At 40.9% G+C, this 12,446-nt stretch overlaps 1 protein-coding gene across 1 annotated transcript; it reads left to right on the top strand.

The window, feature by feature from the left end:
* Positions 1–3,745: 3,745 nt before the first annotated feature.
* On the top strand, positions 3,746–11,591 carry PRKAB1 (protein kinase AMP-activated non-catalytic subunit beta 1). Its single transcript, XM_072146484.1, has 7 exons — positions 3,746–4,153; positions 7,703–7,869; positions 8,598–8,691; positions 9,266–9,380; positions 9,845–9,978; positions 10,683–10,751; positions 10,836–11,591. Exons 1-7 carry the CDS (start codon positions 3,761–3,763, stop codon positions 10,911–10,913), a joined length of 1,050 nt encoding a protein of 349 aa, XP_072002585.1. The 5' UTR covers positions 3,746–3,760; the 3' UTR covers positions 10,914–11,591.
* Positions 11,592–12,446: the final 855 nt, after the last annotated feature.

The following is a 12,446-nucleotide window of genomic DNA, read 5'->3' as shown; positions in this document are numbered from 1 at the left end:
CACATATATCCCATAATTCATCATATTAAAGGGGTCTTGCAATTTTCATGTAGACAAAGCTACATAAATTTACCATGCTAGCAGTTCATTAGTTCATTCTTTAATAAATGTGCTTCCTCCCGGGACATCCTGTGGACAAAAACCTGTCTGGTACACAGCCCACTAGTAGGATCTGCCTTTCTTTAAGCTAATTATGCCCTGGTTTTTACAAAAAAAGCTATTTAAATTATGCAAATGAGGTCTCCGGACTCCATAAGTGTTAACTCCCCATAGGCTTATTTGCATAATTTGCAAAGCCTTTTTTTCTAAAAAAACAGGTCATAAAAAGCGCATCCTGCTATAGGGGGCACACACTAGTATATCAGTGTGATTGGTTTACAATCCTTCATCCTGGTGGTAGATGTCCTTTAACATATGAGTTAAAAATCCCATTGACATCAATGTAAATGATATGTCATCTGGTATGTTCAGTTTGGCGAGTATCCGTTATGAATGCGTTCACCATCACTGCCACCATCTTTTCTTTCCATTAAAAAAAGACATGCATAATGGATACTTGCCAAACTGAACATAACGGCTGACATAAAATTTACATTCATGTCAATGGGATTTTAACTGATACGTTAAACCTCTGTTCTTTACTTTTTGTAATGGAGGTAAGGAACAGAGATTTGAAGAGGTGTGAAATTAGACTAACTTTGCTGACAACAAGCAGGTTTGTTAAGCAGAGCTACTGGGTCTATGAATAAAATTGTTTACCTACCTATCCACAATGACTACTTACTTGGAGTCCAATATGTACTCATAAACCGGTACATGACATTTAAAAACCCAGGATTGTGTAACTTTTACTGGACAAATGAAAGTTTAAAAAAAAATACAGAACATTAGAAGTCAGAACTGTATATTTTATAATTGAAACTCCAGACAATATTTTTTTTGGTCTCTGTGACATTTGGATTTTAAAAATGTTGGGTTGTCATAAGAACCAGGATCAACAATAAAGCTTCATTACAGACCACTGTAATAACGGTTATAGCTGATCATTGTAGCCTAGGGCTAAAATAGAGTAAATGACCATCATCCAGAGGTCTGTTTGTAATTAGCGGTCGGGTGTTCTCAAGTAGGGGAATGCCTGTATAAGTCCAACCTGTCTCTATCAGTCTTGGTGTACACAATTTCAGTTGCCCCTAGATATGACCCTGTAGCTTCTGACTTAGGGTGGCTGCCATCTTAGATTTCTGTGTGAGATCGTGCAGCTGAGATTTCACATCAGTCAGCTCACAGAACTAGATGAATCATAAAACAGCTATAAAACTGAATACAATTATAAAGTAAGGGGTTAAAATGATCTTTATTGTGTAAACATCACTAGGTGATTGAGATGTGACGATTTTCTTTCATGGGGAAAACCCCTTTAAGGACAGTTAGACAATAGGCAACACAGTCCCCAAGTGAGACAACAGCGGATTCTTATAAACCAGGAAAAATTTCTGACATGTGCCAAATGTCGATCTGATGTTTGTAATGATGTGACCTGTAGATGCATATATCATACATATGACAAAAACCTTAAATATACATGGACACAAGTGGAATATGTGCTGACATTAGAAAAAATAATATTGAAAACTGATGCACAACAAATGAATGCATTAAAAAACCTTCTTGTGTATATATGGGGTCTAAATATGTACAAAAAATGGGGTTCATCACCTTTAACTATAAGATAACACCTCTGCCTTCAATGTGGCACCAAGATTTGTGGGCAACAAAATGATACTGCAGCTATAGCGATACAGTACAGGGACATAACACAAGTGACTCCAAGGTAAATTGACAAGATCTGATGTTTTCCCAGAGTACAATGGGTTAAAGTCTATGGTCTTCATCTTTGGGGAATGAGAAAGTAGTCATGAAAAGCTTCTCTGTAGGAATTTCAGAAACCTGTATTACAAAGAACGCTATAATCTGCTGGATTATGTATTTTACATGAACTCAAATGAACTCCGTACATTTAATGAACACCAAAAAAATGTAACAAAAAATTAGCTTCAGCCCTGGTGGAAAATTACTGAAGTGAGAAGAAAATTTGCTTGCCACTAGCAGATCTGAAAAGAAAAAAAAACATATAAAATAAGAATAAATCCAAGTATCATTTTCTTCCATTCAAATATTTTTATATGGGTGATACAATGCAGAGTGTTACAGTGACTCTCACATCTGAAACATCCCCATCGGGCTTGACTTTTTTTGGGTGGCTGGCGGAAAACCGGGGTCCTGACTACTGGAGTGGCTGGCAATGCAGGTTCAGCTGGATGGAGGTAGCTGGTTGGAGCAGGTCCTCAGGATGGAGTGCACGCAGCCTAGTAAAGTTCCTTTAGGCTGGGCTGGTAGAGATGGAACAGAGTCCTGATGTGGACCTCTGTTCTGGGCCTAGTCTCCTATGACTGGCCAAGGTGTCAGGCAGCTTGCCTTGGACACCTCAGCTTCCTGGGCTTAGACAGACTCATCTCTGGTCAAAGACATCCTGGCAAAAACCATGTGCTCCCACCCACCAGGGGTTTTATAACCTCCCCTTGTGAGGTAGAAAGCACTTGTCCAACCAGCTTACTCCTTCCTTACAGCAAGTACTGTGCATATGGATATTACATTTAACTCATGACCGCCCGGGCAGAATCTCACAGCTGCAATTACCAAGTTTCCATACCAGATACCTCCTACTGAGGTAATCAGTCTCACCAGGTAGCTACTAACATGGAGAGGGACACCGGCCAAAAGCACGGTAAACGTGCAAAAATGCATGTGATTTTGGTGCATTTTTAGAGCGTTTAAAAACGCACCAAGAACAGACCACGTACACACCGTGTGACAGCACCCTTTATGTGACTTATCTTAGGGTCTTCAGCTCTTTTCTTCCGATCTTCACATGACTATGGAGGAGACTTTTTATAGATAATAGTGGGAGATTTCCATAAAAGATGTTATACTAGAAAGGGCATTTTATACCTAACCAGAGGGAGGTGGCAGAAAAAAATAAAAGTTAAAAAAGTTTTTAAAAAATTTAAAAACTTACAATGAAATATACAAATAACATATAACAAGTCCAAATTCACTATGGATTTTCAAGCAGATTTGGTCAAATAATTGTGCCATACACACCAGAAGTAATATGCTCTGTGGGCCCTTTAAAGTGAACCTGTCAGCAGGAATTTGATTTTTAGCTGGTGACAGGCTCCTTTGCTATGCTGGTTTTAAACATGTCTTTGCCGGCATTACGAATAATTTCAGCAGTTTATATAAATGTAATTCAGAGTCCCTGGGGAGGGGAAAACTGCAGCCTGTGTCTCCTCATGGATTCTCACTCTCCTCCACACCATCCCCCTCCCTCCTGTCTGCTCAATGCATAAGACAGGTAGTGGAGAGGGAGCTGCAGGAGTGTGGAGGAGAGGAGACTGACATAGGTACACACAGGATGCAGCTGCCCCTTCTCAAGGGACTGCCTTAAGCTGCTGTCAGGGTGCCAGGTAATGTGAATGAAACTTATATATACTAGTGAAATGGTTCACAATGCTGACAATTCTTTTAGAAAATCAGCATAGCATAGGTTATTGGAACCCATCAGCAGCTAAAAAAAGACATTCCTGGTGACAGGCTCACTTTGAGTTCCAAGTACATGATATCTTACAGCGCCATCCTCTGGTGTGGAGGTTAACAAGTAGGACATGAAGTGTGACAGATCGCAACATTTCTCAGTGCAATGCCCCCTAGTGGCCACCTGCGGGAGTGTTATCCTCAGGAAGCAGTGACGTCACTGGCCTCCCCTGTACAGCCGGCACATTCCCCGCCATCCAGCTGCCGTGATCCGCGCTGCACTATCGCAGCTGTTATCAGGCGGCAGAGAGGCGTGAACCGCACTGCGTATCACCGTCCCCCGGAAACAGGAGGCGGAAGCCGGCAGGACCATAAACAAAGTCCTCGGCGCTTCGTAGTTTGTCCTGCAGTGAACATGGGGAACACCAGCAGCGAGAGACCTGGACCCCTAAAGGGGCGAAGAGACAGCGGCGGGGGCGCCAGCAAGGGGGAAGACCGAACCAAGATACTAATGGACAGCCCCGAGGACGCCGACATGTACCCGGCCGAGGAGAACAAGGTGAGGGCTGGGGCCTGTGCTGACAGCTGCCACCTGCCCCTGCCAAGAGCTCGGGGGTGGGGGGATCTGGTGCCAGGGGAACCATTGCCGGGCATGAGGTCATGGCTATTCAGCCCCAGTGACCTCCCCAGTGTAATAATGCCCTGTCCTCATAGACTCATGTACAATTACCAGAAAGTGCCCTAGAAGGTGCCAGGGGGAAACCATTCCTGCCTGGAAAACACTTGGTTTTGTAGTGTAGGGGTTAAGGGGCAGCTCCATTGGGGAGGAGAGGTCATGTGTATAACCTGGTGACCCCTATAACTATCCCTTATGGTACTGGATTTAGGCTGAACCTTTCCTCTAATGGAATTTGCTAATTTTGGAAAGTGGAATCTGATATATTACAGGTCCTGCTGTAGCAATATATTGTATGACAGCCAGGTTATACCTCTGCTGGGGGCAGATAAGGAGCCGGTACTTGTGGGATGATGACTTTGCCCTCTGCGTTGGGGCCGCTATGGATTCTTCCTGCTATAAATCGTCACTTGCAGTTGACCTCCTGATTACTTTGTAGGATTACTAAGGTTTTGTTAAGAAATTGTGGACTTTGAAGTATGTTCATCTGTGGACAAGGAACAACATTTAGATATAGGGTTAATCCTTATACAAAGCTGACACCTTGTAGTATTTTTCTCATACAAAACAATATTATGGTGTAGAGCTGCATTCACCATTCTGCTGGCTTCAGATATGAAATCTCCCAGCATTCCTTGTCCTGGTGTGTGACGTGTAGTCTGTTCACCTATGTTATGTTTGTCTATAGACTGTTTCTACCGTAGTAGCAGTCGGCAGATTTGTAGCTGCCCCTTTGAATTGTAAATATCCACATGAAATAGCCCAGTGCTCTCAGCTGTCCTGGGCACTTATCCGCTGCTCCATGGTGGCTAGTAAAATAAGATGACTGTGTATAATGTGCAGTATTGCTGTATATTTTCTCCCTCTTTTTTTTTTTTTTTTTTTTTTAAGCCTAGTAGAGGGTTTTTAACCGAGACAACTTTGCATTGCAGTCTACGATGTACTCCTGTTTCTATTTATAACCAGGGCTGTGGACCATTTACATATATAATGGTCAAATATATATAACAATCAGTTTCATCAATGCCGTATGTACTGAATACTTTTTCATAAGGACCGCATTTGCACTGCAACGGCTGAAGGGAGATTTGCCTAATTAAACAGCTGTTAACACTTGCGTTTACGGTTGCGTTTTGTAAACACACGTGTTTACAGCTGTTTAATTAGGCAAATCAATCTTCAGCTATTGCAATGCGTTTTTAAGCGCGACGTGTCACCGCACCCTCAAGGCTTGTTTTCTGCGTAACTAATTGCACGGCGATTTACATCTCACTTCAAAGTTGGTTTCATTGCACTCATTGGTTTCTGTCCGCAGGGTGCGGACCGCTACTCATGGCTTAATGGGCTGCATGTGGCCTGTTAGAGCAGATTGTGCATGCTCTTTAGATGAGGTGAATGTGTGTGTCACTTTATGTACATGCTCAGTAGTGTAGCTCCTCCAATACATAGGGAAGAGACACTGGGAAGGAATTTCTGGGCTCGTTTTGGATAACAACTAATTACATATTACCTTATATTTTAAGGACCCTTTTGTATATGAATTATGCTGATTCCTGGAATACCCCTTTAACCCCTTCACGCTCTCCGACGGATATATCCGCCACAGAGCTATGAAGGGCTCAGCCCGTGAGCCCTCTTCATACAGAGATGGGCTTTACTGCATATTGCAGCAAAGACCCAATGCTATCACCCGCTGTCGGTGCCGCCGCCATGTTACCTCCGATCGTCGTTCCCCCAGCGTCATGGAAAAATCGGTTGCCATGACAGACCTCGTCAGACCCGAGGCTGAGGGCGCGTTCACACTGAGTTTTTGCCTGCGTTTTCATTGAGTTTGAAACGCATTACAACAGCTGAGAAGAGGTGATTTGGCTTATTACATCACTGTTAACATTTCTGTTTACAAAACACATCGTAAATGTGATGTTAACACATGTGTTAATGCATGCGTTTTGTTAACATTGCTTTAACAAACGTAAACAGTAATGTAATAAGGCAAATCGCCTCTCATCAGCTGTTTCAAATGCTATGAAAACGCAACCAAAACGCAACATGTGAATGGTAATGAATCACATGCAAAAACTCCATATACTGCAATACAGTTGTATTGCAGTATATGGAAGGAACGATCTGACCATCTAGGGTTAAAGTACCCTGGAGGGTCTAAGAAATTGTGGGAAAAAAAAGTTTAAAAAAATGGGAAATGGCGTCCAAATGTCCGAAATGCGACTTTTACACCTTTTTACATTACATAAAATGTAATGAAAAGTGATCAAAATGTCGCAAGTCCTCAAAATGGTAGCAATGAAACCGTTGGATCATTTCGCCAAAAAATGACATATCTGCACACCAAAGTATGAAAAAGTTATTAGCGTCAGAAGATGGACATTTTTTTTGTACACATTCGTTTTTTTGAAAATGTATTAAAAAGCAATAAAACCTGTATAAATTTGGTATCACTGCGATCGCACCGAACCAAAGAATAAAGCAGATGTTATTTGGAGCGCAGAGTGAAAGTCGGAAAAACTGAGCCAACAAGAACGTGACGCACATGCATTTATTTATTTATTTATTTTAATTTTTCCACATTTTGGAATTTTTTTCCTGCTTCCCAGCACACAGCATGTTATTATAAATAACATCACAGGAAAGTAAAATTTGTTACGCATAAAATGAGCCCTCACACAGCTCTGTACACGGAAAAATGAAAAAGTTATGGATTTTTGAAGGTGGAGAGCGAGAAATGAGCGGAAACAACCCTGCGTCCTTAAGGGGTTAAAATTGCATTGTAAACACAAATGTTGACAACATTGTAATTGAGTAAATTTCCTCTTCTCAGCTGTTGTATTGCCTTCCAAAATGCAACTCAGGGGGGTCAGGCGGACACTATATTAGCCCATTGTTAGCTGTGTTAGCCCACTTAGTGTTGCTGTGCAGAGCACTCTAGATGACTCTACTGGGTAAGTAGCCATCTGCTAGGAGATAGTCCTATACAGTCAGAGATACAGTCATATATGTCACTTTCGGAGGACAACCCCCATTTACTAGATGACAGCTTTCAAGTATAGAAATAGCATGGAAATAAATGGAAAAGATGCATAATTTTTTTTTACAAAAAAACCATCAGTGTTCTTTGCCCCCTTTTGCTATAGAACATGCTTCCTGCAAATAGGACACCATGTGCAATCTGCTCCGCTCCTCTTGTTCTATAACATGCTGTGCTGCCTACAGATTACCCTGTACTTTATTGGGGCACATATAGTCAATAAAACTCTGGCACCAAGATCTTAATCTATGGTGGACAATGGGGCATCACGTTCTTTTGCCAAACTTTTATGTATAAATAAAATGATTACAGAAAACTGAACAATGAGCCTGTAAGTAGAACCGATGTATGTTTTTGCTGCTAATCTTTAACCCTTGCTGTTTTTGCAGGCCCCCCTGGAAAAGGATGAGTTCTTAGCCTGGCAGCACGACTTAGAAGTAAATGATAAAGCGCCAACACAAGCTCGACCTACGGTTTTTCGCTGGACTGGTGGAGGGAAAGAAATTTATCTGTCTGGGTCTTTTAATAACTGGGGGAAGATCCCTCTCATCCGAAGGTATTAAACTCCTATTAGATCCTGTTCTATTGGATGCGGTCTACTGAGCCTCTCTACCACTATATGTAAGATTGGGGGGGGGGGGGGGAGTCTGTATTAGATGAGAATGGTCTTATCTGTGCAGAGGCTTCTGAAACTCTATAAAAATCCCTATTTTTTTTTTTTTTAAACCATAGTTTACCACTATGGTATATGCTGACTATATACGGGAGGTAAGAGGCTGGCAAGCTATATACTAGATGCCACCTGAGAACACAGCCTAGCATTTCAAGATTTGGGGTTGCATATAATAAGAATTTTTTATTTATATAGCACGCACAGATTACGCAGCGCTGTACAGAGTTTGCCAAATTGCCGAAAATATATATAGCCTTATTGTAAAAAAAAAAAATATATAAAAATCTGTGTTCTATGTTTATATTGTGGCGTTGCTGCTGGCATTGGGGTGTATTGACACATGGCAGTTAATGGTATGTTTTTGGTGTGTTTTTAAACGCACACCCGTTTAAATCCGTTTAAACACACACCACTAGCGTTGCCTTTTTGATCTAAAAGAAAATAAATTTTTTGTGTGTATGTAAATCATTGTCAACTATTATAATTTATTTAAAGGTGGAGCCCAAATACTGTTTTTATAATATGTAGATCTCCTCATTACATTGGTGTTCTTCAATCTGGTTGTTATGAACGCCCATGACTCCTCATACTTGTCTTCTATTAAATTACAGCCACAACAACTTTGTTGCAATATTGGACCTTCCAGAAGGTGACCATCAGTACAAGTTTTTTGTGGACGGCCAGTGGACACATGACCCTGCAGAGGTAATGGTTCTGTTTGGTGATTTCAGCAGTACATTTGGATTCATTTGGATGATGAGTCTGTGTGTGCCACTTCTCATTTTTGGATACTACATGTGCCAACTATCAGCTGCCATGCCAGAGCTATACCCTATTGCAGAGCTTATGTCATGTACCTACTGTTCCAGAATAGTATAGTTAATATCCAGCAGTTGATCTGGCCGTATTTCTAGATTTCTGCACTTGCCATCATCTGACCTACTAAGGGCTCTCTGTCTATTTTTAATGGCTAATAGGAAATGGCTAACAGTCATGAACTGTTACATTTCTTAGAAAACTGTATGTACATGTTACCTTGAAAATTTATGGGGGTTCTTCATGTGCACATTGGCTAGCAGGCCTTACAGAAAACTGTAACCTAAAGTATACTTGGCTACTAGAATAAATATCACGCTTTGTACTTGCATCTATGCCCGGCACACTGAAGGAATGACATGAATGGTGTCCACACTGGCACTTTATGGTATTGGGGTGGACGGTCGGCACGGCTAAGTAGATTGAGGTGATCACAACTTCTAACTGTGGATTTCTTTCACAGCCAGTAGTAACCAGCCAGCTCGGCACCATAAACAATGTAATAAATGTGAAAAAAACAGACTTTGAAGTATTTGATGCCTTAATGGTGGATTCACAGAAGGGCTCTGATCTGTCAGGTAGGATTTATTTCCCTTTTTATAAGAATGTATATCAATTTATTACAGTAGAACCAAAAGGAGAAATAAATAGTGTTGAAAACCTTTTATTACTGAAGCCACAAAATTTATTAATGTATGTGGCAGTAATCTGATAGGATGGCAGGGATCATAGAGGAGGCCAAATCCTGGGAAATGCATAGTCTAGAATTGCTCTTTGGCCCCATGCACCCAAGCGTATGGGACCTGTGATTTGGCCGTACAATTTGTAAGGTCTATGTCATCAGATCACTGGATCATCGGATCACTCGGCTTTCTATGGAGAGGGGTGAACAGCGCTCCCTCCCTTCTCCATCTGGCTGTGTGCAATGCCTGGGTTTTGGTCCTGGTGAAGCATGAGGTCTGTCTCACTGAAAATGTTGGCACGCACCCACTTTCTTTTTTTTTTTTTTTTTTTTTTTTTTTTTCCCCCTCTGTTTGCTCAGAGTTGTCTAGCTCACCGCCTGGTCCTTACCAACAAGATCCATACAACTGTAAGCTAGAAGAACGTTTCAAGAATCCTCCCATCCTTCCACCTCATCTGCTGCAAGTTATTCTTAACAAAGACACTGGTATTTCTGTAAGTAAACTTCTTTGCTTTACTCATATTGTTAAAGCAGGAAAACAATCCATGAGAAGGCCTGGGGGCCTGTGACTGCTTCTCCTACCTTTCTGCCCCAGTAACAGGCTTGGGACGTGTTGTAGGGAATTGGACCCTACCGGGTCCTTCTATGTAGAGGATTTACCAAAAAAAGTTACCATGCAATATAAATACACATTTTTGTTTTGGTTACACAGTCATGTCTTTATGTAGACATATTTAATGGCTGACATAAGCCAGAGATGGGGGGTACTACCCATGTATAACTTTAGCATAGCTATGAAATGGGGAAAGGGGAGGAGCCTTAAAGGGGTTGTCCACTTTCAGCAAATAATGGATATTGTTTGTGTAAGGGAATATCATACGGCTCTGATTACTCTCTGATAACGAGCCGTGCACCTGTGTGACATCACATGACCATGGATAGATTTCTATCCACTGGAAGTAAACCTAGAAGCTTCCTATAGTATCACCGCAAGCCGAGATCTAGAAAATGTTGAGGAATTGATACAGAAAGTATCATTTTCCTTACACAAACTATATGAATTATCTGCTGAAAGTGGACAACCCCTTTAATGGGCCTGTCTTTATAGTCGGCTAAAAGAGAGGAGGCTTTTTATATTATAAGGCATATACTTGGTTTTGGCATCTTTAGTTCTGAATGTAACCTTGCTGTTTTCCAGTGTGACCCAGCTTTGCTCCCAGAACCAAACCATGTCATGTTAAATCATCTATATGCCCTTTCCATCAAGGTAAGTACATTAACGTCCATGTGTTGAAGACTCATGTGTGGGACAAATATGGACATTGTATTTATTTATTTTTTTTTTTTTTAGGATGGTGTGATGGTATTGAGTGCTACCCACCGTTACAAGAAGAAATATGTCACTACACTGCTGTACAAGCCGATATAAGCTGCACCTATAGACTGTTTTCACCTATATTTACGCCTTTTCCAACGTTTTTTTACATATTAAATGCATTAAATATTTGCTAACTCAGATTTAGCTGTCAATATTGTATTGAAGATATTCATGGTCTACACTCTAGATTTCATTGACTGTGCAGCAGTTGCTGTAATGTGTTTTATTGCACCCAATTAGTGTAGGATATTCAGCCAGTAGCCAGGCTTCATGTGTGCCCTGTGGGGTTGTGCATGTGCCAAAGTCTTGCAGCCCCCTATGAGTAATATAGTAGATGGGGGGGATGTTTGGACAACAACACTAATACACAGACTTGCCATTTTCCTCTTGAGGCCAGTTGTGAATAGTCTATAATACCAAATGGTATGTATAACTTTATAGTAGCCTCACAGCTGACCCCACTCATTGGATTATTTCAGTGATTATTCTACATAAAGAAATGTTGGGTTCTGTATAGGACTTGTCAGGGTTGCATATTACACAAGAATAGAAGCCGTTGACGTAGGATGTACTTTTGCACGTGTATGACCTGTGGCCCAGACTTCCAATGCACAGAATGGAACTGCAATCCTTATCTCAGTCATATACTTGTGTTTTAATGTACAGCGTATTTATCTATATTTTGGATATTCCTTTTTAAAATGTGTATAAACATATAAAACACGCTTAGATGTTTGTACTTTAATGCCTGATATTCATGTACACAGATGCTACACTAGATTCACTCATAGTTTGAGGCATCAAACTCTCTAAAACAAGAGGCCTTAGAAGAGGCATAAAATACGGTATAATCTTAAAAAAAAAAAAAAAAAAATGTGCATTAAGAAAAAGTTGTGTATTGGCACTAGTATAGTCTAAGCCATCTAAATATCTGCAGCGGCGCATAAATAATATATTTTATTAGAACATAAATCTGTAATATGTGCTAATGCGAAAGATTATTTGGCATTTAGAGAACCTTGTATATGTCCATTGACACCTCTCATAAGAGACATAATGGTGGTGAGTAAAATAATGCTTGTTCAATATCTATGTTTAACCCATTCTAATATAATAATCAGAAGTATCGGGATGTAGAACTTGCCACAGTCTACTGCTTAAAGGATATCTACCAGCAAATATCAAGCAGGATACTCTTATCAAGCCCCTTACTCATATATCCAGGCACTGTGACTGTGGGAATCTTCTTATATTTGATATCCATGGCCTCCTTCTTTCTAGACTGAACTTTTAAAGGACATCTACCATCAGGATCAAGGATTGTAGACCAACCACATACTGGTGTGTGCCAGCTCTGGTGGGATCTGCTCTTCTGTAAGCTTCCTGTGTCCTTGTTTTTAAGAAAAAAGGCTTTAAAATTATGCAAATTAGTATTAGGGGCTCCAGGTTCCTTTAACAGCTATGGAACCTGGTGGCAATACCAGAGCCCCTCGGTGCTTCAGCTTCACAGGCTGTTATAGTGTGCAGAGAAATGTACAAGAAAGGGGGAGACAGTGTAAAAGCTTGTGAAGCCAGAGAACGTAG

This window comes from Engystomops pustulosus, chromosome 1 (assembly GCF_040894005.1).
Source record: "Engystomops pustulosus chromosome 1, aEngPut4.maternal, whole genome shotgun sequence".
Classification (NCBI taxonomy): Eukaryota; Metazoa; Chordata; class Amphibia; order Anura; family Leptodactylidae; genus Engystomops; species Engystomops pustulosus.
This window is presented reverse-complemented; position numbering and strand designations above follow the sequence as displayed.